Genomic DNA, 24779 nt, shown 5'->3' with positions numbered 1-24779 from the left:
GGCTCATGGTAAAGGTTCAATAAGTGTCGTTATTGTTACTTGAATTGTTGGTTCTCTTTAAAGTGCAGATCTTTCTGATTCAGCCTGTTCTTGTGAGATGGGGTGGAGAGAGTAGTTGTGTCGTGCAGGATGGTTTGTACCAAGTTACAACATCAAGTCCAGAACCCTGAATGCCTGAAGGTCCCCACAGAATACCTTGAAAGTATGAATGATTCAGAAGAAAAAGGGGTTTGTACAACCCATTTCCACAACGATGCAGGAGAGATGGGTGAAAGACATCGCAGCCTCGACCGTAAGCCCTAGAGTTTGCTGAGAAAAACAGGTGCTTTCTGTCGTGTCAAGAGCAGGTGTGGCGTTCCAATACATAATGCCCGGAGGCGGGACCTGGTCCACTTCCCAAACCTCAGCAAATCTTAAGGTTTGCAACAGGACCAGCTTCCCTGACTCGCGCTCTTGGATGCCTGGATCCAGGTAGAAGGTGCCAGGAGGAGGAGGGTCCTGGAAAGACCGATTCCAGCCCTCCCGCCCAGGCTGCCCCTTTTCTAGTCACGTGTCCCTGGAGGTGGAGATCGACTAGTAGTTAGAAAAATTCTGAGCTCTCTCAACTTCAGAGTGAGCCACCCTTCTTCCGTGCAGTGGGTGCGGGCTCAGGGCAAGGCACAGAGGTGCGAATCTGAGAAGCCGAGCTGCGGCGCGGGCGCCAGGACCTGGGACATGGCCCAACTGTCGGTGATCCCCGGGACGGCCACAGCGTGGACAGGTGAGCTGGCACCAGGGCGGCGGCTGGGTGAAAGAGGCTGCTGGAGCATTGGGCCCCACAGCCCATGACACTCCAGGGGATGCGAGGCACCCACACGGGAAGGGGGGCGGTCGGGGGAAGCGGCTGCAGTGGATCCTTGGCCAGCCCGCCGGTTCGCTCCTTGCTTAGTATTCCCGGTGGCTGGTAGAACCGAGGTGGGCGGAGAACCCAGGACCTCAAGGAGCCGAGCTCCGGGCGGGGTGACGTGCCAGCCCCGCCCGCCCCCCGCGCATTGGCTGCTTCCCATGACGTCATGCTCGGCTATAAAAGGCGGCGCGCTGTGCTTGCAGTGCTGGAGCAGCTCGAGGCTGAGGGCGCTGGGTGCCGGGAGCCGCGAGCCGCGGGGCCCCACGGCCGCGGGCGCCTCAGCAATGTTTTACTCAGGGCTCCTCACAGAGGGCGGCCGCAAGGAGACCGAAATGCGGGAGGCGGCGTCGCTTCGGCAGCAGCGCCGGATGAAACAGGCCGTGCAATTCATCCACAAGGACTCCGCTGACCTACTGCCCCTGGATGGCCTCAAGAAGCTGGGCTCGTCCAAGGACACCGTGAGTCCCCACTGCCGCGCCCGCCTTGGGATCCCCGCCGCCGCTCACGCCCCCGCCCTTGCAGCCAGGTCACCTCCGCGCGGCTGGGGGCATGACCGCTGCTGCTTTCACTGAGTCACCCGCAGGGCCCGCAGCTGTCAGCTGCTGGGCCGATGCTCGGTCAGGGGGATTCCAGCATTCCCTTGTGGACTCGGGTTTCTCTCAGGATTCCGTAGTACCTTTCCTAACCTGCGCTCGCTCTGGGGTTGCCACCTCTCTCTCTCGGCGCTCTCCTTTCGGTTAGAAGGAAGAGACCCTGCCGACCTACCCTTTTGCCTTCAGGTCTCCTCTCCCCTCGCATATTTAATACTGAATTTGGTCTTAGGATTCCAGCCTCTCGCAGCGTGGGCTTGCGCTGCCTCAGAGGCTGCGTGTCAGGTCCTATGACCCAGACAGAGTGACTCCTAATGGATGAGTGAAGGAAGAGTGGAAAGAGAGGTTTCTTGACAGTCACCATATCCAGATGACTTTTGGTTCACTCCATGCGTCCCTATGCAGAATCCACTTCTTCGTTTGGTTTTGGTCTTATCTACCTCTGACTTTCCATCCTGACTGGGGAGAAAGAAAAGGGGAAGGTTCCCTGAACCCCAGACATCTCTTGATCATTCGCACCTCTCCTCCACCCCACCCCCTCAAGGTGTAGGTGGAAGGAGGAAGCCAGGATGCTCCAACTCACTGTCCAGCTATTGTGTGTAATAGCTGGAGCTGGGGCTGGTGCAGTCGTTCGTTTCTGGAAGACTTGACATTAAGTAAAAGTGAGTGCAGGCCTGGAACCTGGGTTAAAAACCATGCTGTCCTTTATCTATAGAATGGGGATGGACGACTAAAGGTTACCAAAGGACTGTATCTGATTCTCATCCCTCAGTCACTGTAGTAATGAGGGGCCAAATTTATGTTTAACTTTGTAGTTTTATCTGGACTTGTACTAAATTCACAATAACTTTATTAATCTGGGAGTAATTTATAAAATATTAATTATGTCACTTTTATAACTGAAATAAGTGTTCTACATAATCTTTCTAGTATTTTTATATTTTGAATTTTTGAACTATTTAATTTTGATGTGGTTGTTGGCTACATGGTTCACTGAAATTGCCATTTCTGGCTCCATGATGGTAACAGAAGGCAGAGATTCTGCATCTACATTTTCTTTTTAAACAGTTCCAATGACACACCCATGCCAACCAATTTTCCCTCCCTGCCATTAGTGACTTATGTGCTGAGGGTACCTACTCCAGTCATCTGTTTTTAAAACATTTTTTTTTCTGCCTAAGCCACAAAATAGTTGATCTGATCATGCTAATGCAGAGTGAAGAGTGACATGTATTCCTGCAAAAGACATGACTCCCTTTTCCCTTCTCTCTCTTTAAAGCAGTCTAGATTCATTTAGCAGCCCATACTCAAGTCTTCACTTCTTCAGACCAAAACAGTCCTAGGTCCTGGAAGCTTCAGAAATCAGTAAAGAGGGAAATATTAGGAGGGGAATTAAAATGTGGACTTTTTCATATTGGATTTTAGATTTTGACATTTGATTGTCTTGGATTGTCAAGGACTCCCCACTCCCCAAGAACTACCACAGTCTCCTTCTTCCTAAGATTTGTTATACTACTTCATGCTATGTTAGAAGAATTCCATCTGCTTTTCTGACTCCAATCTGTCACATCGAGCCACCAGGAGCTGATGGCATAGAACATTGCAGTAGATGCAAGAGGAAGCATCCTCAAGAAGCAGGATGCTTGCCAAAGGTGTGACACACAGCAGTTGACTGTGAAGCTTTGAGCCATGGTTCACACTTTATGTACCCATTATCATGGAGTTAATTTCCTTCTCTCACTGTTCTCTCACCTTTAATGTGCAAGTTATTGCACAGAAGAGTGAGAACAGGTCATAGAAACCAAAGCAAACTGAGGTAAGATTTAGACAGCTATAAGACAGGGTGAGACAGCATGTTTTAACCTCTTTTGGGACTGATGTTGCAGTCTCAGTACAATCTTAGAAATATGTCTTATCATTTCACTTTATAAATAAATATGGCAGAACAGACCAGTGCAGACTCCATGTTCTCTTAGTAGAAGTAAAATTTGGAAAGTGTTAAAATTAGTTGATAATTCTTAAAAAAATCTCAATAAAAAGGGGATAAAAAGGGAGGGTGAAGGGGAAGAAGAAAAATTAGCTTTCACCAACTTGGGGTTTATGCAACGTGAAGATTGTGGTTTTTGTTTTTCCCCATATTAGTAACCTGTCTTTGAATTATGCTGTTGACTTTTTTGAATTATCTACCTCATACCATGTAATTTCTACAATATTCAGTGATACGTCAGCCCTCTTTGGCAGAAATGACCTATAGGCAAACAAAGTGGTCATGTTCTTTTAGGCCCAGGAAAGTGCCTTTGTCTGATTATTTTGTGTTTGGAAATGACTCCTACAAATTCTGCTATGGAAATTAATTTTATTTCATATGTCTGGCTCTCTTGTTTTGTTTATCCTTTCATTCTGTTGTTTATTTTGTATTAGATTAAGAACTAAAACCAAATATATAATATTATATTTGATTTTTTTTAACCTTGATGAAGCTGGAAAAAAGAATGTTTCCAGTCTTGGAGTCTTGCCTATTGTAATTTCTCTTGTTTTAGGTACCAGGTTCATAAAAGTTCTTCTCATTGTGCCAAAGGCTTTTTAGTTTTTAAAAAATGTCACTTATTGGGGGCTGGGGCTGCAACCCAGTGGTAGAGTGCTTGCCTTGCACATGTGAGGTACTGGGTTCGATCCTCAGCACCATGTAAAAATAAATAAATAAAGATATTATGTTCATCTACAACTAAAAAATATTTTTTAAAAAAAGTATGTCATGGATAATATGCTCCTTTTCCAATATATTATTATTGATCTATATGCTTTAAGCCACATCCTTGTCTGGTAGTAGAGAGTTTTTCTTTCCTACCTATTATTTCCTACCTATTCTGAAAATAGCCAAATGTTATAGTTATATTCATTACAGTTAGGAATGAAGGCCAGGGCAAAGATGAATGAAGGCCAGGGCAAACATTGAGACAAAGTAACCATGAAATACCTGATTAGAATCTCTCAATCAGAGTAGACTAGGGTAATGCCCTATAGTTTAGCCATCCATAATGCCACAAGTCTAGACTAGAGAACTTTGGAACCTTAGGAGAGAAGCATGAAATACCAGTACAACACCAGGATGCTTCAAACTGATGATTTCTAGAACTGTCATCAAATCCTGGTTATAACAAAAATTTGGACTGTGTTCAGCACAGTCTAGGTGATAGGACCACAAAGATGAAAATAGAAAGGTTTCTATCTATAAGAAGTTTGTAAGTTAGGATATGACACATTGGTTCATTTATCACAAAGATATTTATTGAGTACCTACTGCACATTAGGTGGTAATCTAGGCATTGGAGATATGATGGTAAACCAAAACAGAATTCCTGAAATTATGGAACTTATATTTTTCTGGGGAGAAGAGATGGAAAATAAAACCAAGTAAATATTTAACATATCAGGTAATAATCAGTATTGTGGAGAAAATAAATCTAGATTAGGGGAATAGAGAAGGTAATGGCCAGCGTGGATTTAAAACCTTTCTATTTCTTACAGGACAGTCTGGAAAGGCCTCTCTGATAAGATTACATTTGAAGATATGCAGAAAGAAATGAAAGATCAAAGTATCTTTGGAAAGAGTGATATAGGGAGAAGGAATAGCAAGTGCAAAGGCCTGGGCACCAGGGTACTTGATATGACTGAAGAATTGTAAGATGGCCAGTATGGCTAGAACAAAATGAGCAAAGGGGAGGGCTATAGGAGATAAAATCAGACATGCTGTGGGAGGCGAGATTACCAATGACCTTGTCAGCTAGTATGGAGGCTTTGGGGGCTTTTATCTGAGATGGGAGACCAGTGGAAGATTTTGAGCAGAGGGCTGACATGATATGATTTATTTTATAAAAAGATTACTCAAGCTATATGTGGATTAGACTATAGAAGGTATAGAAGCAGGGTGAATGATCAGGAGGCTATTATATAGTAATTCAGGTGAGAGATGGTGGTGCCTCAGAACATGTGGTAGCTGTGAAGGGGACAAAGTCATATTCTGGATATATTTTGAAGGCAGATTAATGGATTGAATGAAAAGTCTGAAAGAAAGAGTAGTCAAGGATGAACTCAAAGTTTTTGACTTAACATTTGGAATAACAGAGTTGTCATTTACTGAAACGGGTATGAAATCAGTGGGAGCAGGTGTGAGATAATGAATAAAAACCAGGATTTTGATTTTTGAATAAGTTTGGGCTCTTTAATAGTTATTCAAACATAGATTTTGAATAGACATCATGCAAAAAGGTAAATAGCACAACCAGGCAGACTTTGCTAATTGTCATGATGTTACAATAAATGCAAGAGAAGTAGGGGAAAAAGTCATCACTCTGGCCTGTGTGAGGACAGGAACAGAGACCAACATCTAATTACAGCTTCACCATTCCCTCTGAACAGCTGTCTGTGAGAGAAGGCTGCCTCCAGAGCATGCTCTGTAGAACCTCAGAATAAGAGGAATTTTATAGGTTATCTGCTTCAGTTTCTCACCCATTTGTGAATCCTTTCTGGAAAAATATAGTCTGATGTATAGCTGGGAAACCTCCATCTCAGACCAGTCCACAAGCAGATAAAAATCTGGAAAATGCTGTTTTCTTTGAAATAACATGTCTGCAGCCACATCAATGTTTATAGCAGCACAATTCACAATAACTAAACTGTGGAGCCAACATAGATGTCCTCCAGTAGATGAATGGATAAAATAAATGTGGCATATATACACAATGGAATTTTACTCAGCAATAAAAGAGAATAAAATCATGGTATTTGCAGGTAACTAGGTGGCGTTGGAGAAGATAATGCTAAGTGAAGTTAGCCAATCCCCAAAAACCAAATGCCGAATGTTTTCTCTGCTATAAGGAGGCTGACTCATAGTGGGGTAGGGAGGGGAAGCATGGGAGGAATAGATGAATTCTAGATGGGGCGGAGGGGTGGGAGGGAAAGGGAGGGGGCAAGGGATTAGCAAGGATGGTAGAATGTAATGGACATCATTATCCAAAGTACATGTATGAAGACACGAATTGGTGTCAACATACTTTTTATATGACCAGAGATATGAAAAGTTGTGCTGTATATGTGTAATAAGAATTGTAATGCAAAAAAAAAAAAAAAAGAAAAGAAAAGAAAAGAAATAACGTTTCTGTTGGGTCATGAGGCAGTGGCAGAGAAAACAGAACACAGAAGGCCCCAGGGCAATGTGACAACCTGCATTAGGCAGATTCATATTTATATCTACACACACGCGCACACACTCACACACACATTTATTTATTTATTTATTTTTAAGGATTTTTTTGTTTTGTTTTGTTTTTGTTTTTGTTTTTTGTGTATGTGTGTGATGCTGGGAATCAATCCCAAGGCCTTGTGCATACCAGGCAGACATTCTACTACTGAGCCACATCCCCAGCCCAAGGATTCTTTAAAGAAATTTTTTAGTTGTACTTGAACACAATACTTTTATTTTATTTGTTTTTATGTGATGCTGAGGATCAAACCCAGTGCCTCACATGTACAAGGCAAGTGCTCTACTACTGGGCTCTAGCCCCTCCCATGTGTCTTTAGGAACTGTAAATACAAGAATAATCTGTCTGTGTTTACATGGGACAGGATGGATTACGTATTATATATTCAGCTAGTAAGCAAAGAAAAGAAGGCAGAGATATTAGTGCCCTTTTCAATTTTTAAGGTTAGAGATAGATATATGTGTATTGGGTTTGAATCAGAGTCTATGTTGTCTATAGAATATGTATGAGGACTAAAATAGCATAGGATTTTCAGGCCCTTTTAGGGTAGAAAAAGTGAATGATATCCAGCTTCAACTTTAGGCTATGCATGAGAATTTAAAATACACATATATGCACACAAGTAACATTTGAATGTTTATATCTGACATGGTATTAAATGCTTTATATGGATAATTTCTCTTAATCCTCACAAGATTACTATGAGGTACTTAGTAACTTGAACTTTAAATCATATACTTTTAGACACTACTCAAAATCAGAGGTTGGAAAAATTTTTCTGTTAAGGACCAAATAACAGACATTCTCAACTATACAGGCCAAACTCTGTCTCAACTGTTTAACTCTGTTCTTGTTTGCAAAAGGAGACATGGACAGTAAATGAGTATTCCAATAAAACTTTATTTATAAAAACAGGCAGCAGGGGACATATTTGCTGACTCTAGTTGTAGGATTTGTTTTTTGTTTCTGTGGTACTTGGGATTGAACCCAAGGACACTCTACCTCTGAGCTACATCTCCAGCCCTTTTGGTTTTTTATTTTGAGACAGGGTCTCACTAAATTGCCAAGGCTGGCCTAGAACTTGCAATCCTCTAGCCTCAGTGTCCTGAGAAGCTGGAATTACAGGCATGCACGACCACACCTGGCTCTAGTTGTGGTTTTAATGCTATCTACAGACCTTGGATTTCTCCTCTGGGAATAAATGCTACAAAGAAAGTAGACTTCTATCATTTATTCTATTTTCCAGTCTGTTCTGTTCTGAGCACTACAGAAATGCATTAATTTCCCAGTCTTGAGGATGTACATGATATTGCTATTCACTATGGTGTATTCATATATGTACATGGGAAAGTTATATCAGATTCATTCCACTGTCTTTCCTATTCCTATCCCTCCATCCCTTCCCTTCATTCCCATTTGTTAATCCACTGAACTTCTATTCTTCCCATCCTCAAGACTGGGATCTTAATTAGAATAAAATGTACTCCATGTTTGAATAAATAGGTCAAAATAGACTCTACTATCATGCATAACTAAAAAGAACAACAACAACAACAACAACAAAGGATGAGTGATCTGGGACCAGTAATCAATACCTGTAGTCCCATCTACTTGTGAGGCCACTAAGGTGGGAGGATCACTTGAGTACATAAGTTCATGACCAGCCTGGGCAATACAGTGAGGCCTAAGCAACTCAGTGAGACCCTGTCTCTAAATAAAATATAAAATAGGGCTGGGGATGTGACTCAGTTGTTGAGTGCTCCTGAGTTCAATCCCTGGTACAAAGCCCCTCCCCGCACCTAAATACAGTGAGAATCCTAGTTCAAAAATAAAATCAATGGACATTGATGCCATTTACTAAAGTTGGCAGAAAGGAAGTAATCCAGAGTTTTGAAACTGATCAAGATTTGAATTTCAAACCTCTTTTATTACTGCTGAAGAAAGCAAGGCATAGAAAAAAGTAATGCTCAAGTAGCTTAGTTATTTACTTAAGGTAATATGGGATAAGTGGTAATTTGCTAAAAGTAGAAAGTCTTTGTGGAGGAATAATTTAGCAAATGAGACTGGGAAGGAGGATGAATGGTAGTTAGTAAAAGATTTTGAATGCTAAGTTGAAGATTTTTGTTCACTACAACTGGCAAGAGAACCACTGTGGAAGAGAGGGATCAGGAAAGTAATGTTTTAGGATTATAGATACTTAGATTTTGCAATAACCGTGGAAATGAAGAAGAATATGTGAGATGTTAAGGAGGCAGAATTTCACTCTCTGAGGTAGGGGATAATACAGGAAGTGCAAGTATTATGGGAAAGATCTGTGAGAAAAGTTAAGTTTGAAGTGCCTATGGAGTGTATATAGTAAAGGAGTTTTAAAAAGACATTTGGATCTATGGGTCTAAACTCAGAAAGGAAAGCTGGATTTGAATTAGAGTCATCATTTTAAAGCCAGTAATTTATGCAATGAAAGCAGATAAAATTGCCCTGAGAGGATATACAGACTGAGAGAGAAAAGGACCAAAGGGCAATGTGGAACACTGACATTTTAAAAATGAGCAGAGCTGGGCACAGTGGCACAGGCCTGTAATCCCAGTGGCTCAGGAGGCCAAAGCAGGACGATTGCAAGTTCAAAGCCAGCCTCAACAAAAAATGAGGTGCTGAGCAACTCAGTGAGACCCTGTCTCTGAACAAAATAGGGCTGGGGATGTGGCTCGTGGCCAAGTGCCCCTGAGTTCAATCCCTGGTCCTACCACCACCTTGCTGCTAAAATAAATAAATAAATAATGAGCAGAAGTGAAGGAATCAGTGAAAAAGACAGATACAGAATAAACAGACATTTGGTTTTAGAAGCCAGTGGAAGAGAGTTTCAAGAAAAATGGCATGTTGAGTTTATTACAGCATTTACCTGATGACAGAATGTGAAAGAAAGCTTAAGGTTCATAGTAGTTAAATAGTTAACTCAAGATTTGTTTATATAGTAAACCCAAATATCTATAGGGGGTGTGTTTTAGAATGAGAAAGTAGGACAGATGTGGAAATAGTTGCTAAGCTGATTATAGGATAATTTGGTATTTTACCTGTCTAAATTACAGTAGTGGGTGGGGGGAGCACATGCATGCACACACACCTCAGTTTTTTCATGACTGTCAGACACTGTTACTTATCTAGATTATTACCAATTTTTGGCCTACATGCTAAGTGAAATTAGCCAATCCTAAAAAACCAAAGGTCAAATGTTCTCTCTGGTATGTGGATGCTAACCCCAGGTCTGTTTCTATCTGCCTGACTCCTTTATAGAGAATAGAAAAACTAAATTCTCTCCCAAGGTCTCTTGCAGCTAGGAGTGGCCATGTGAGTTCTGACCAAGAAGATATAGGCAAAGAACTACTGAGGGAACTTCTGGGAGAGCTTTTATTCTGGTAAAAGGAATGGATGGCATTAGCATGGTCCCTTTCTCCTTCCTCATTTCTTAAATATGGATATAAACCTGAAGTCCCTATATCATAACCATGGGGAATGTTCAAGAGAATTACAAAGATGGTAAAACATCTGGTTAACAGCTCAAAAGCTGTTAATCTGATGAGTTAATGTCAATACCTTCAAATTTCTTGTTTTGTGAGAAAAATAGACCTGTATTTAAGCCACTGTAAACTGGCTTTTCTTGTGACTGAATTATTTCCTATTGTATGAGATATTTTTGTATTTTATTATTTATAAAATATGTGTATGCAAATTAAATTAAACTGCTGCTTGTGTTAAGGATCACCATATTTCTAAATGGTGATACTGTTACTTTTGATTTATTGCTTTTACTGTTATCTACTAATTTCATTAAAATGGATAAAGATTTTATTTTCTTATATTTTCCCATCATATCCTCTCTCTCCTATTATACTAATCTTCTGATAAAAAATTATTTTGGATCAAATCAGCATTTACTGCTTACATTATTATAACTATATTCACATTCACAGCTGAGTCAAATATACCATGATTTTTTATTACATAAAAATTTGTTTTTCTCAAAATTACTTTCTTTGTGTTTTTCTTTATTTAATTTTCAAAGTAAATTAAAATCTCTCCAAAAACCTTAAAACTATAGATGATCTAGCAAGTCCAATTTTTTTTTCTTGGAGACATCCTTCCTGAAGCTGCAATTTTCCCATTTCATTTTGGGCTAGTTGTTCTTTTTTTTCCCCCTATTTTTAAATTTTTTTAAATTTGTTGTAATTAGTTACACATGACAGTAGAATGCATTTTGACACATTGTATACAAATGGAGCACAACTTCTCATTCCTCTGGCTGTACATAGTGCTGAGTCACACCAGTAATCATACATGTATATAGGGTGATGTCTGTCTCATTCTGCCCTCCTTCCCATCTCCACAGCCCTACCCCTCCCCTTACTCCCCTCTGCACAATGCAAAGTTCCTTCATTCTTCCCGACATGCTCCCCCACTATGGATCAGCATTTGCTTATCAGAGAAAACATTCAACCTTTGGTTTTTTGGGATTGGCTTATTTCATTTAGCATGATATTCTCTAGTTCCATCCATTTACCTGCAAATGCCTTTATTTCATTCTTCTTTAAGACTGAATAATATGCTATTGTGTATATGTACCACATTTTCTTTATCCATTCATCTGTTGAAGGGCATATAGGTTGGTTCCATAGCTTAGCTATTGTGAATTGAGCTGCTATAAACATTGATGTGGCTGTGTCACTGTAGTATACTGATTTTAAGTCCTTTGGGTATAAACTGAGAAGTGGGATAATTGGGTCAAATGGTGGTTCCATTCCAAGTTTTCTGAGGAATCTCCATACTGCTTTCCACAATGGTTGGAAACCCACTAGCAATGTATGAGTGTACCTTTTCCCCCACATTCTTGCCAAGACTTATTGCTTATATTCTTGATAAATGCCACTCTGACTGGAGTAAAATGAAATCTTAGTTTTGATTTGCATTTCTCTAATTGCTAGAGATGATGAAGTGTCTGTTCATTTCCTTAGCCCATTTATTGATTGGGTTGTTTTTTTTTAATGGTAGGTTTTTTTGAGTTCTTTATGTATCCTGGAGATTAGTGCTGTATTTGAGGTGCGGGTGGTAAAGATTTTTCCCATTCTGTAGGCTTTCTCTTTGTGTTATTGTTTCCTTTGCTGAGAAGAAGCTTTTTAGTTTGAATCCATTCCATTTATTGATTCTTAATTTTACTTCTTGTGCTTTAGGAGTCTTATTTAGAAAGTCAGGACCTAAGCTGACATGATGAAGATTTGGGCCTACTTTTTCCAGACTCGCTGTTCTTAAAGCCTGATAGAAAACCTATTCCTTAGACTTTTCCTTCAATATAATTCTCAGATTTTCCTTTGTCATTTTTTTCTCTATTGGATTCTTTTTTTTGGGGGGGGGGTATGTTCCATTTGTTTCTCTTTGTTTCCCTCACTTTGGTGGAAGATATCTTTCAGTAGCTTCTTTAGGATGTAGGGGAAATAGTTCTCTAAGTCTTGATTGTTTGGCTAGTTGTAGAAATTATGTACTCTCAGATTCTTGAAGGCATTATTCCATTGTCCTTTAGCATCCATTGTTACTGCTCAGTAGTCCTGTACCATTCTGGTTCCTAAACCTTTGGATGTGGCTCATCTTTTTCTCTTTGGAAACTTTTGGAATCTTTGTCACCTATGATGTTCCATAGTGATGTGAAATCTTGATGTAGATCTTTTTTCTTTATTATGCTAGACTCCACATGAGCCCTTTCAATCTTTTTTTAATACTTTTTAGTTTTTGATGGACCTTTATTTTATTTATTTATATATTGTGCTGAGAATCGAACCCAGTGTGTCACACATGCTAGGCAAGCGCACTACCACTGAGCCACAATCTCAGCTCCCCCTTTCAATCTTTAAACTTATGTTCTTCAGTTCTGGCTTAGAACCTACACTAACTTTCAGCTGTTCTAGAAATCTGAAAACCTGTCCAAACAAACAATTAGGCTCAGTCTTTTGATTTACAGAAGAGTACACTTTTGGCATTATTCCCAGCTGTCTGAGTCAAATAGGAGTATTACATAGGCTTTAAACTAACCTATTTCCAATCCTAATCATACCCTATGACTATAGAAGTTCCAACTCCTCTAACTCCTAAACTTTTGCAGGGTTTTAGTTTGAGTGAGAAAACCATTTTCACAACTGGATACCAATAAATATAATAGCTCAAACATAATAGTTTATTTTTTCTTAAGTAACAGTGCAGTCAGTCATTGGCATCTATGTTATAGTATGATCCTATTTTATGCATGTTTGTATTTTTTAGAAGTATATACTTCTATATGTAATGATCATTATTTGTAGGAAGTGGAACTATGAAGGGGCTGAGAAGTTAAAGAGGCTTTCACCTTTAATCTTTTTTTTTTTTTTTTGTCTGTTTGTTTTGGTACTAAGGATTGAACCCAGGGGCATACTGCCACTGAGCTACATCCCCAAATCTTATATTTATTTATGTATTTATCTTTGAAACAGGGTCTTGCTAAGTTGCCTAGTGTCTCCCGAGTCACTGGGATTACAGGCAGGTTTCGCCATACCTGCCTTGCCTTTATTCTTATATTTTAATACTTTATTATTATTTAATATTTTATCATTATTATTATTATTAGGTACTGGGGATTGAACTCAAGGGTGCTCTGCCACTGAACTATATCCCCAGTCCTTTCTATTCTTTGAGACAGGTTCTCACCAAGTTTCTGAGGATCTTACTAAGTTGCCAAGGCTACCCTTGAACTTGCAGTTCTCCTGCCTCAGCCTCCTGAGTCTCTGGGATTACAGGCATGTGCCACTGCAGCCAACAGATGTATGAATATATTACACTGAGTAGGAGTTTGAACTTTTTTGGTAACTAACTAAAAAAGGAAAAGATAGAGGGGCAAAATGCACTGGAGAAGTAAAGTAAAATTAAGGCTGAAAATTGTCTACTGGATTCTAGATCATTACTGATATTGTGAGATCAGAAGTAATCTCAGTGAAGAAAATATAGTATATCACGAAATAGACTTAATGGTTTTGGCTTAAAAAATTATAGACAAGAGTGTGATTACAGATGAGGATGAGTTCAAGAGGCAGTATCTGGGGTTTTGGGTGAGTTTTTTCCTTAGTGTCTAGAAAATTTGAGATGTTCTTTAGCCTATGGAGGAAAGATCTAGGAGAAAGAAAGGAAAATACAGAAGATAATACAGAAGAGAATGACTTCAAGGAGGATAATTTCAGAACTTGCCTTACTTGCCTCATCTGTCCTTAGATTAGGTCCCACTGCAAGATTAAGAGTAAGGAAGTGAAGTATTCAGCAAGACCAGTGTAAGATTGACTGGGGTCGTAGTTTGGTGGTAGAGTGCTTGCCTAGCACATGTGAGGCACTGGGTTTGATCCTCAGCACTAAATAATAATAAAAATGAGCTCAATTCACAGTAGCTAAACTATGGAACCAATCTAGGTGTCCTTCAATAGATGAATGGATAAAGAAAATGTAGTATATATACTCAACGGAATATTACTCAGCTTTAAAGAAGAGTGAAATTATGGCATTTACCAGTAAATGGATGGAGTTGGAGAATATCATGCTAAGTGAAATCAGCCAATCCCAAAAAACTAAATGCCCAATATTTTCTCTAATATGAGGATGCTAACTCACAATAAGGCTGGGGGCTGGGCACTAAAGAAGAATAGTGTTCCCTTAGATTAGGTAGAGGGAAGTGAAGGGAGGGCAGGGAAGGGGATGTGGGGATAGGAAAGATAGTAGAATGAAACAGACATTATTACTTTATGTATATATGTGACTGCACGACCAATATGATTCCACAACATGTACACTCAGAAAAATGAGAAATTATATCCCATCTATGTATAATATAGCAAAGTACACAAATGCATTCTACTGTCATGTATAATTAATTAAAACAAATAAAAAATAATTTTAAAAAAAGTGGGACAGTCCCAAGCTTTAGGTAAAAGGTATTTGATTAGATGGCTTGTGAAACCCCTTCTAATCTTCAATTCTACAAATTCATTTTATCAAAGTTGGTCCTCCTAGGCATGAACTTGAAAGAAACAAACACCCTGCTTTAGAAGGCTTGAGCAGGGAATGCAGGCTATTAGTGAGAGAGAATAGAATGAAGAATTTACTTTTTTTTTTTTTTTGAGGAGCAAAGCATATTGCATCACAAAATTGGACAGAGTTAGCACTTCCTCTAGCCCCTTATGAAGCTAGGAAGCTCTCATTTTCTTTATAAGTGCTTTTCCCGCCTCTTTTCCCGGGGACACTAATTTAGAATCTGCTTTGCCAAGAACCAGTATATTTTAGGAATTCATTTCTTCACCTCACCAGGGTTATAGTGAGTCATGGATCTGACTCCATTCTTCCTTAGAAATCTGTAAGGTGGAAGATAATGAAGACCTCCAGTGCTACACCTGCCCTAGGAATATTTTAGGCTCTGGGCTTCTAAGGGTGGTTTATTCCCTTCCCCCCGGAATTGAAGAAGGAATGTGTTATATGTTAGATATCCCTTGAGGGATTTTTAAAATTTTTTTAGTTGTGGTTGGACATAATACCTTTATTTTATTTATTTATTTTTATGTGGTGCTGAGGGTCGAACCTAGCACCTTGAATATGCCAGGGCAACACTCCACCGCTGAGCCCCAGCCCCAGCCCCCCTTTAAGGGATTTTTAAGTGTATTATAAACTGAGCATAAGATGCCTGTGTATAGAAATTTCTCAGGTCAAGCGACTTCAAAAGATGTTCTTAGGGGGCCACTTGGAGTAGGAACAAAAGGGCCTGAATACATCTTCTGGAAAAACTCTCCCAAGCTCTATCAAAGATCAGACTTAAACATTCCTCATTCTGCTTTCTAATATTGGGTATCCTGGCACACACATAAGATCTAAATAAATTCCTGCTTCTTGGTTAGTGTCTGCCCCTCTTATGCCCCAACTTTTTGACCCATTGAAGAAAGGGGTTGGATAACAAAATGAGGCAAGAAAAGCCAGTGATTTGAGGTTATCAGTGAGGATGATTCTTATGGGTTCTGTGAGATTCCAACGTATGTCTGTTGAAAAGCTTGCTTAGCAAATGTGAATCCCTTTTCCACCCCATCCATCCCATGGAATCACACAAGAGCCATGTCACTAAAGCATTTGCAGACTAGGTGTATATAATAATACTAAAGGAGTAAAACGTAACATAAAAGTAAATAGCAAGGTACATTTCTTCAGCCTGTGGGAGTGAGCTCCCCTTTCTGTAAGGCACTGATTTACAGATTACTTATTCCAGAATAAGGTCACTTTCCCCTTAAAATGCCCTTACAAGGGAAAAAAAGGCAGGAGTCCACATCACCAGGGTTTTTCAACTCTGTTGAGCCATAGAGTAGTCATTGGCTTTATCCATATTTTCCAGTGTCCTACTTTACCTTTTCATTTATTCAGGGTAACCTGTTGAAAATTGGCTTATAGCACTTGCTGACAATGAGAAATCCCCACTTGAAGGAAGAATAAGGTTGCAAGGGTAGAGTTCAATCATGTGAGGTTCCTTCATTATTTTTGTGGTACTTTGGGAGTAGAAGGAGAAGGGGGAAGTGACCTGTCTCTAAGAAGTCTCTGTTTTCTATCCCTCAAGCAACCTCATAACATTCTGCAGAGGCGACTCATGGAAACCAACCTATCCAAGTTCCGAAGCAGTCGTGTACCTTGGGCCTCCAAGACCAACAAATTCAATCAAGCTAAGTCTGAGGGCCTAAAGAAGTCTGAGGATGATGATATGATTTTGGTTTCTTGTCAGGTAATGTTCAGAGAATAGCTTTTCTGGGCTCGAGGGCAGGATTTGGGGCCCTTTATGATCCCAATAAAATGTGCTTTCCTCCAAACCTTCTAGACTGTGGGTCTCATCGTGGAATTCATAAATGACTTTTAAAGGGGGCATTCTGGGAAACACTGGAAGTATATGCAATATTTTGTTTGCATGTTCATCTTTATGGGAAGTACCAAAACTTTCATCAGATTTATAAAGGGGTATGTGATTTTTAAAAAATACATATTTGGTATATAGAATTAAATATCCAAAGTCCTTTGAGATGTTTTGTCACCCTTGGATTCAGCAGGAAAAAGAGCCAATCAGAGCCAAATTTAACAGTGGGTAAAGATGGGATCCTACCAACCCATAATTGGGAGGATGCTATCCAACCCTGCCTCTCATTTGACATCTGCTGCTTCTCTACCTCTCCTTTTCTTATTGCTTCTCTGGCTTTTATTGAACAATATGTTTCCTTCCCACAGTGTGCTGGAAAGGATGTGAAAGCCTTGGTTGACACAGGCTGTCAATACAATATCATCTCCTCAGCCTGTGTAGACAGATTGGGGTAAGTAGCCACTTGTTCTGGGTGGAAATCAGTTGTGAATGCACTTTTTGCTTGAATCTATTTTGAGGTTAGACATCCACAGAAGTACAAAAAGAAATATACAAAAGTCAGATCTCAGCTGGAACCAGAGTTCTTATAGAGGAAACAAGGGGTACATTCTCAGGCATTTGGGAGAAGTCAGTGAGCCAGGAAGTCTTAGGCTTTCTGTTAGCTCCCACCTATTAAGTTCTGAGCAAAGACCTATAGACTCTGGAATGAGAACATGAGACTTCTGATTTACCATATCCCCTGCTCTGGTCCACCAGACAGTAAGTCAGAAGTAACTGTCCTATTGTTACTCCTGGTGAGTAAAAGCAGGGATATTGTTGGTCTTAACTTACTCAGGACCTGGAGAACACACTGCCTGAAGAAGCATTAGTTGGAACTAAGAATAGGCTGCTGTTGCTGCTGGGTCATGGCTGTCATAGGAGTGATTTCTTTTTCTTTTTTAAAGAGAGAGAGAATTTTAATATTTATTTTTTAATTTTCGGCAGACACAACATCTTTGTTTGTACATGGTGCTGAGGATCGAACCCAGGCCACAAGCATGCCAGGCGAGCACGCTACCGCTTGAGCCACATCCCCAGCCCCCCATAGGAGTGATTTCACTGGGAGTTTCTTAGTGCCTCTCCTCCCCATGAAGAACATGTAAAATCAGGTCCTACTGTTTCCCCTGCTGGGGAATGAGTGGGAGGAGGACACCTAGTATATCGAATGTCTTCAGTTCTCTTAACAGATAGAACTGGGCTCTCCCTCTTTTAGCCAGAGAAAACCATTCTGTATCTTGCCTACTTTTTACGCAAGCTCTACTTTTCTTTTCTTCTTTCTACTCTTTCCTTCAAAGTACCAGATGGGCCTTGAAGTCTAGCCCAGAATCAGTAAGATCAACCCAATAATCACTTTCCATATCTCTAGCCCTAAGTACAATAAATTATTCCCTAGCCCAAATCTCTGCAATGATACAATCATTGATATAGACATCGTGGTCCAGTTTGAGTTACATTCAAGACATCCATATTCTTAAGTAGGCTTTATATAGGGCTTCATTCTGTGTCTACTCTGTCTTTTATCCCTTGCAACCACTATGACGCTTTGAAGTTGACTATGTATTTTGTATATTGCTATGTAGTGTTGGTGATGGAGGAGTCTGGGACTCAAGTGCTCTTGTGGGATGAATCCTGAGGTCTTATGTGGTAAAGAGATATGGTGCAACATGATGGTTCCAGAACAACTAATAATGTTCTGTGTATAATTAGGCAGCAGACTGCTAAGATTCTCGAGAAATTAATAACCATCTGTAAAACTGCAGTTATTTTTCTTTTGGATAGGCTGTAACACCAAAAGACAGGATGTGGAGGAAAGCAGAAGTATTGGCACAGAAAGTCCATAATTAAGTATTTATCTACCAACCCATAATAGCTCGGGTGCTAGCTATTCCAATAGGCTTATATAACTATGTGAAACATTGGTGCTATTCTTTTCCTTCTTCTTGCCAGGTAATATTCAGAGAATAGCTTTTTTTTTTTTTAATAGAAAAGTCAAATTAATGAGAATTTTCTCTATAATATTCCTTGCTGATACCATTATTCAATGCATTTACTAAATACACACTTGCCCCCACTAACCTTATAGCCTGAGACAAACCTTCTAAAATTAGGATTAACCCACCTTCTTTGATATTTGTTACCCACAGACGAGTAAAAGGACATATTAACTAAACTGCTCACACATAGGTGGGGAAGTTAGGATGCAGAATAGGATACTCTTTGAATATGTCAACTTTCCTATTTCACCAATGCAGATAGTGACATAAATTTTTTGAAAATAGTAAACGAAATTTAGGGTTTTTTTATATTCCCATGGCATGTTTAGGACAAAATGCTGAAACACATGTAGGCTGGATAGTTCTTATTTTAGTAAATTAACTCCAGAAATCCCTAGAGAATTCCAATTGTGGATCAGAAGGTAGGCATTGCTGGATTCTATCAGTAACCTCTGCCAAGAGGATTCTGGTATCTTTCTTTCTGGTGCAGACTCAAAGAGCATGTCAGATCTCACAAGCATGAAGGAGAAAAGTTTTCTCTACCCCGACATCTCAAAGTGGTGGGCCAGATAGAGCACCTAGTGATCACAATGGGCTCCCTCTGCCTGGACTGCCCAGCAGCTGTGGTTGGTGAGTAAAATGGGGAACTGAACCTATGGGCCCTAATGTAAACCCTCATGAGAGCTTATGCCTGTAAATACTGACTTTCTCAAAATCCCAGTTTCTCATTTTTGTATGCTATAGACTTTGTTCCAGTTTTGTCCTCTAAAGTATTAGATGGACCCAAGCTAATTTAAGACATGCTAAAAATCAATCAGAAAAACAATTGTGGAACTCAGACTTAAAAATCATGGAGCAAGGAAACAAACATTTTTGTGTGCAGGTGAAACTATCCCAGGAGCTTTCCATTAATTAGTTAGTGGCACAAAACAAAATCCTCTCACTCCTTTTCCATAAATCCCTTAATAATTTCCCATCTACCTCCTACAATATTCCTCTCATGAATTCTCTACTAAATTATTCTTGTTTTTGACTACAGGTCTCTGTCTTTTAGAGTGAAAAAGACTTGCATTTGAATCTTGACTGCATCCTTTTTTTAATGAAAAACATAATCCAATTAATAACAGAAAAATACAAATTATCTTTGGGGAATATACCTTGCTCACAGACAACCATGTGCATAAGACACACATATATACAGCTCCTGAAATCCCTTGCTTTTTAACTATAGTGATCTGAGAAAATTACTTAATAATAGATGCTTAACAGATGTTCATTAGCTGGCTGGCCAGAAGGAATGAAGGATGAAATGAACCTAATGATGATCAAACTGTCTTCTAAGCCATCAAGGAAATGGCTGAATCTTATTATTTTTTGTTTCTTTTCTTTTCATTAGAGGACAATGAGAAAAACTTGTCTCTTGGTCTCCAAACTCTCCGATCCCTGAAGGTAGGATTGACTTCACTTTTCCTCTGATGTTTCCTCTTTGAGGCAGGGATCCTTTTGTATGGGGACCCTATTGTGGAGTTATTGAAAAGGGCTGGGGATGTAGCTTAGTGGTAAAGCAACCCTGGGTTCAATCCCCAATATCAAAACAATAAAGTGACCAGTGATTCTCCTTTGTTTTCAGTGTATCATAAATTTGGATAAGCACCGGCTGATCATGGGGAAGACAGACAGGGAAGAAATCCCTTTTGTGGAGACAGTTTCCTTGAATGAAGACAAGTAAGTGTTCAGATTGGCCAGGAAAAGTCAAACCCATTTGTCATGAGATGAGGGGATTCTCAGAGAGTATGTGGTTACATCCTGCCTTTAGCTTTCAATCATACCCCAAGCCCACCCCTTCCCACCCCCATAGTTCACCATCCCACAAAACTCTGTAGCCCATACTTCAGAATGAGCAGTGATAAAACCATACAAAGTGGGGGAAATGGGGAACTTTTAAACCAAAGTTTGATTTGCCTTCAGTCTTTTTTTAATTTGGTATCATTTTTCTGATGTTTCTTTCTCATTTCAGCACTTCAGAAGCATAACTACAGACTATAGCATATCTGCACGTGTGCACACACACCAGGTTGACAGATTGAGAAAACTGGGTTTGAACCAAATGCTGTAGCAACTTGCTGTGGACCAAGTCCTTCCCTCCAATAGATGCTCCAGGGACTCCTTCCCACTCACACCTTTATAGACTACTGTCTGTGCTTAGAGATCTTGTCTGGTTACAGCCATTGTTTTCTACTTCTTTGATCACTTAATTTATAGACTCTTTTTGACACTGCCAGGTTTCCCTTGTGGCCTATTTCTCTGCTTCTTCCAAGAAATTAATTAGTTAAGTGTAGGGCTGCCAGGTTGTATTTCTTCATAGATACACTTGCTTTTCCTATAGCTAAATGTGTAACAAACAGGAACCAGACTCTTATCTCCTTTCAGAGATATAGGAAACCTATGTATTGGAATTAGAATCCCTTCTAATTAATTGATTTATCAAGTATGAATTGATCATAAAGAGCCCAGATAAGTAATCTAGTCCAAACCTTTATTTAAAGGTCCAGAGAGGCCAGTGAATTATCTAAACTTATATTTAAAGTCAGTGACAGAAGGGATCTAAAATTCAAACCTGATTTCTAAGCTAAAGCTCCTGTGCTGACTCATTTGTTTTCAAGCCTTAACGGAAAGCAAGGAGGTATGTGTAAAAAACCAAAAAGGCAGGGTAGGGAGATTTGTGCTTGGAGATGTATAACCCAGGAGGAACTGGGTCTCCTTCTTTGCTAGGTGCCAAGCCCACTAATAGTTCCCTCCCCTAAACTGTTACATGTAGGCCCTTATCTCAGTGCCTGAAGACTGAAGGTACAAAATGAAATAGTCTTTCACTGAAAACTTCTTGAACAGGAGGAAGGGGAAGAAACCACAGATGGAGGAATATTAATCCCTCTCTTAAGATATAATTGAAGGCTTCAGTGAATAATAGGGGCATCACTGAGACATTGAGTGTCCCCAAGATCCAGTCAATATTTTTGCCTGCTTGACAAAGTAGTTGGAAATTGGGGTAAGGAAAGGAAATTAAAAAAAATTCTGAGCAGGGCCAGAATAGAAGGGAGCAGACTAAGTAGAATCAATTGGTAGGGAGGACTACTGGGGGAAACCTTTCTAGGATGGTGGTAAGGAGTAAAACTGACAGGCAGGGAATTGAAATTTGGGGAAGTCCCAGCTCTGTCTTCTTACAAACAAAGAAGTAGAGCACTGGGTGGTGTTAAGAACAACCCTTTTATAACTGCTCAGTATTCCCTGACCCCTATCAAAGAGTTGGGGATATCATGAGGGTAGGGGTTGGAACTTTTTTGTTAGGGTGTCAGCTTAGGCATAAACATACCTACAATGGAATCCCCCCTTCAGTTTAGTCATATAAGTGGTGTTTGGACAAGCAGGAAAAATAGCCAGCTGTAAGTATCACTTTAAGATATTCCCAAGTCCACCCTTGGTTCACAGCAGTAGTTCACGTGGTGTTTAATGGATCCCACTTTGAACCTTGCCAACTACCACCAACTATTTTGTCTAGTGTTTAGTTCCTGCCACTATCAAACATTTTTTTGGAACCTGAATATTTTTGCCCTCACAGAAGCTCCCTAAAGATTAAGAACTTGGTGACCCCCATTTGAATAATTAGGCAATCATTGGTCATTGTCACTGGGTCATTCCCTAGGCCTCTTTCCTATCAGCCTCTACAAAGGAAGCTGGATAGACATCTCTGCATAGCCATAGTGGAGCAGACTAGGCTACATCTGAAGCTCAGTATGTGAACCAAGGATTGCCAACTTCAGTCTGTCCTTCAGCTACACCCATTCCCTTACCTAGGAGATATTTGCTCCTTCCCACACTCCTCTCCTACCTATCATGTGATGCTTTGTCCTGTGTCTTATCCTAGGATAGAGCTGAAATATTTAACTCCTTGTTTTCCTATATTAAAGTTTAACTCCAAGCCTTGAGGCATATTTCAGGCTCTTTCTGGTTTATCCTTATTGAATTCCCTTTAGACCAAGTAAGCCAGGAATTCTCAGATTCTGCAAAGATGCAAGTGATTCTGGTTCTTAGTTTAGGACCACATAGCATTAGGGGGATGATTACATGGCGTTTAATGATCCTCTGGTCTCTGAAAATCAGGAAGCAATTTTCTTGATGGAGACACCTAAAAATGCCTAAAGGCAATTAGGGTAAGTCTTAAAATTCATTAATTTTCTTTAAATGCTCCAAGTGGATTACTCTGATAGCTTTTATCTCTCTGTGGTTCATAAGGGAGCACTGTCTACATTGGAGGGGGCTATCAAGATAAGGTGAGGTCAGTTCTTCCCAGAGTCTTAGAAAATTCAGATGTCTCTGAGGGAGTGGGAGAGGAATGGCTACCTACATCATAGTTCTGAGGATAGGCAGGAGCAAGAAGTACCAGAATTATCTCATTCCTTATTAGATGACCACCACAAATATAGGATGTTTAAGAATATTTTTGTCATTTGATATTTCTATGCCTGACTCTTTTGAGGAATGAATATTTTCTGACTTTTCTATTGCTTTGTCCTGCACAGACCCCACCTGGTATGATTTTTTATTCCTTAGCTCAGAGTGGATTACCTGGTATGTTAGCTGCCCTCACTCTCATATAATAGAAATCTTTCTAGGCTGGGCACATGGAGATGAACTGGATTCCTCCCTCCTGATGCCAGGCCTCTCTGCATTGGCACTTTATCTGCTCAGTGTTTCTGGCTGTGTTGAGTTTATTTGTGAGACTGTTGAAACAATAAAGTGAAATCTTCCCTCTTTGTGCTTGTCTCACAGTCTCTGTGTTAGAGCCCTAACCAGTAAGGTGAGGGAGCCCAGGCACAGCCTGATTACATCAGTGTTTCTCTCTTAGGGCCTTCTGAACACAAGTCTTTGTGGGTTTTGGTTCCTCCATTGCTACTAGTCCTTCAGCTCCCTCTTACTGGCTATATGTCTTTAGGCAAATTGGAGAGTCTCACTGAGCTTGGTTTTGTAGTCCATAAAATATACATAATAATAGTACTTACTCATAGCGTTATATGAAATAATCCATGTAAAGTGGTCATGCAAAAATTTATAAAGAGTAATCTTTTATGGTGGACCAATCAGCAGTGAAGGAGAGACTACTTCTAGAAAAAAATATTAATCCAAACAGGAGAGGTTAGGGAAGGAAAATGACTGAATGAATCTTAATATATTATCAAAGTCAATGTCAAATGGCATTCCAAATAAATGCATTTTATATATTATGGAAACTTAACTCTTAAGTGTTAATATCTTTAATCTTTATAAATAGAGTGGTTAAATAGTCAACTAGTAACATGATTTAACTATGAAACCAGATGCTCCAGTGTTGACATACTCAAAACCTGCCAGTTGCCTTGAATAAGAAGTTTGATTTAGTAGAGATACTTGTATTTGATAGGGGAGAGACTTGGAGGGTAGAGGGAGTGGGTACATATAACCTTCTGTACTATAAGCATAAATAATAGGAATCTAACTCTACTTTGATCTGATCTGGGGATTCTGTTATGAAATGCTGGACTCCTTGTTACCCTGGATGATCTTTACCTGGGGCTGTGGATTTTATACTGAGAGTTGCTATACTGATTCTTATCTTACTTATTCTGGAGATAGATAAAGGTATGAGAACTGATTGATGCTAGGGTTGACCTTGTGAGGAACCAATTACCATATTAAAGTCCTACAGAAACGGTCCCCCATATCTAAGCTCATACTAATTTCTCTGTTGTATAAGGAATAACTGGGGAATAGAAAATATACTATAATAAAGAGGTTTCATTATGGCAAATTTGAGCACAAGGTCTATGAAAGGGACCTATTCTAAGGCCTGACCAAATGGAGGATCCAGCTGTGAATGACCCATAAGGAATAGTTCAATATCAGCAGGTAAGTCATGAGGTGAAGAGTAGACAATCATATTTCCTTAGTCCATTCTCCTAAATCAGGAGCTAGCCAACTTTTTCTGTAAAAGTACAGATAAATATATTTGGCTCTTTGGGTCAGTCCTTTGCAACTACT

General features: G+C 39.8%; 1 protein-coding gene across 1 annotated transcript; it reads left to right on the top strand.

Moving 5' to 3' along the window:
- Positions 1-1119: 1119 nt before the first annotated feature.
- On the top strand, positions 1120-23518 carry Nrip3 (nuclear receptor interacting protein 3). Its single transcript, XM_076844203.2, has 7 exons — positions 1120-1344; positions 16387-16548; positions 17043-17125; positions 19198-19337; positions 20104-20156; positions 20338-20432; positions 20725-23518. The coding sequence occupies exons 1-7, from the start codon at positions 1171-1173 to the stop codon at positions 20738-20740; spliced, it is 723 nt and encodes a 240-aa protein (XP_076700318.1). The 5' UTR covers positions 1120-1170; the 3' UTR covers positions 20741-23518.
- Positions 23519-24779: the final 1261 nt, after the last annotated feature.

The sequence above is a fragment of the Callospermophilus lateralis genome, chromosome 2 (genome assembly GCF_048772815.1).
Source record: "Callospermophilus lateralis isolate mCalLat2 chromosome 2, mCalLat2.hap1, whole genome shotgun sequence".
Taxonomy (NCBI): Eukaryota; Metazoa; Chordata; class Mammalia; order Rodentia; family Sciuridae; genus Callospermophilus; species Callospermophilus lateralis.
Note: the sequence above shows the minus strand (reverse complement) of the source record. Positions and strands in the feature narration are given on the sequence as shown.

Excerpts from the sequence above, each read along its gene's own strand:
- Nrip3 (XM_076844203.2), top strand. The coding sequence starts at position 1,171 with ATGTTTTACTCAGGGCTCCTCACAGAGGGCGGCCGCAAGGAGACCGAA. Across the intron at positions 1,345-16,386 it reads TGGGCTCGTCCAAGGACACC|CAACCTCATAACATTCTGCA; the intron begins GTGAGTCCCCAC and ends CTATCCCTCAAG. Across the intron at positions 19,338-20,103 it reads CTGCCCAGCAGCTGTGGTTG|AGGACAATGAGAAAAACTTG; the intron begins GTGAGTAAAATG and ends TCTTTTCATTAG.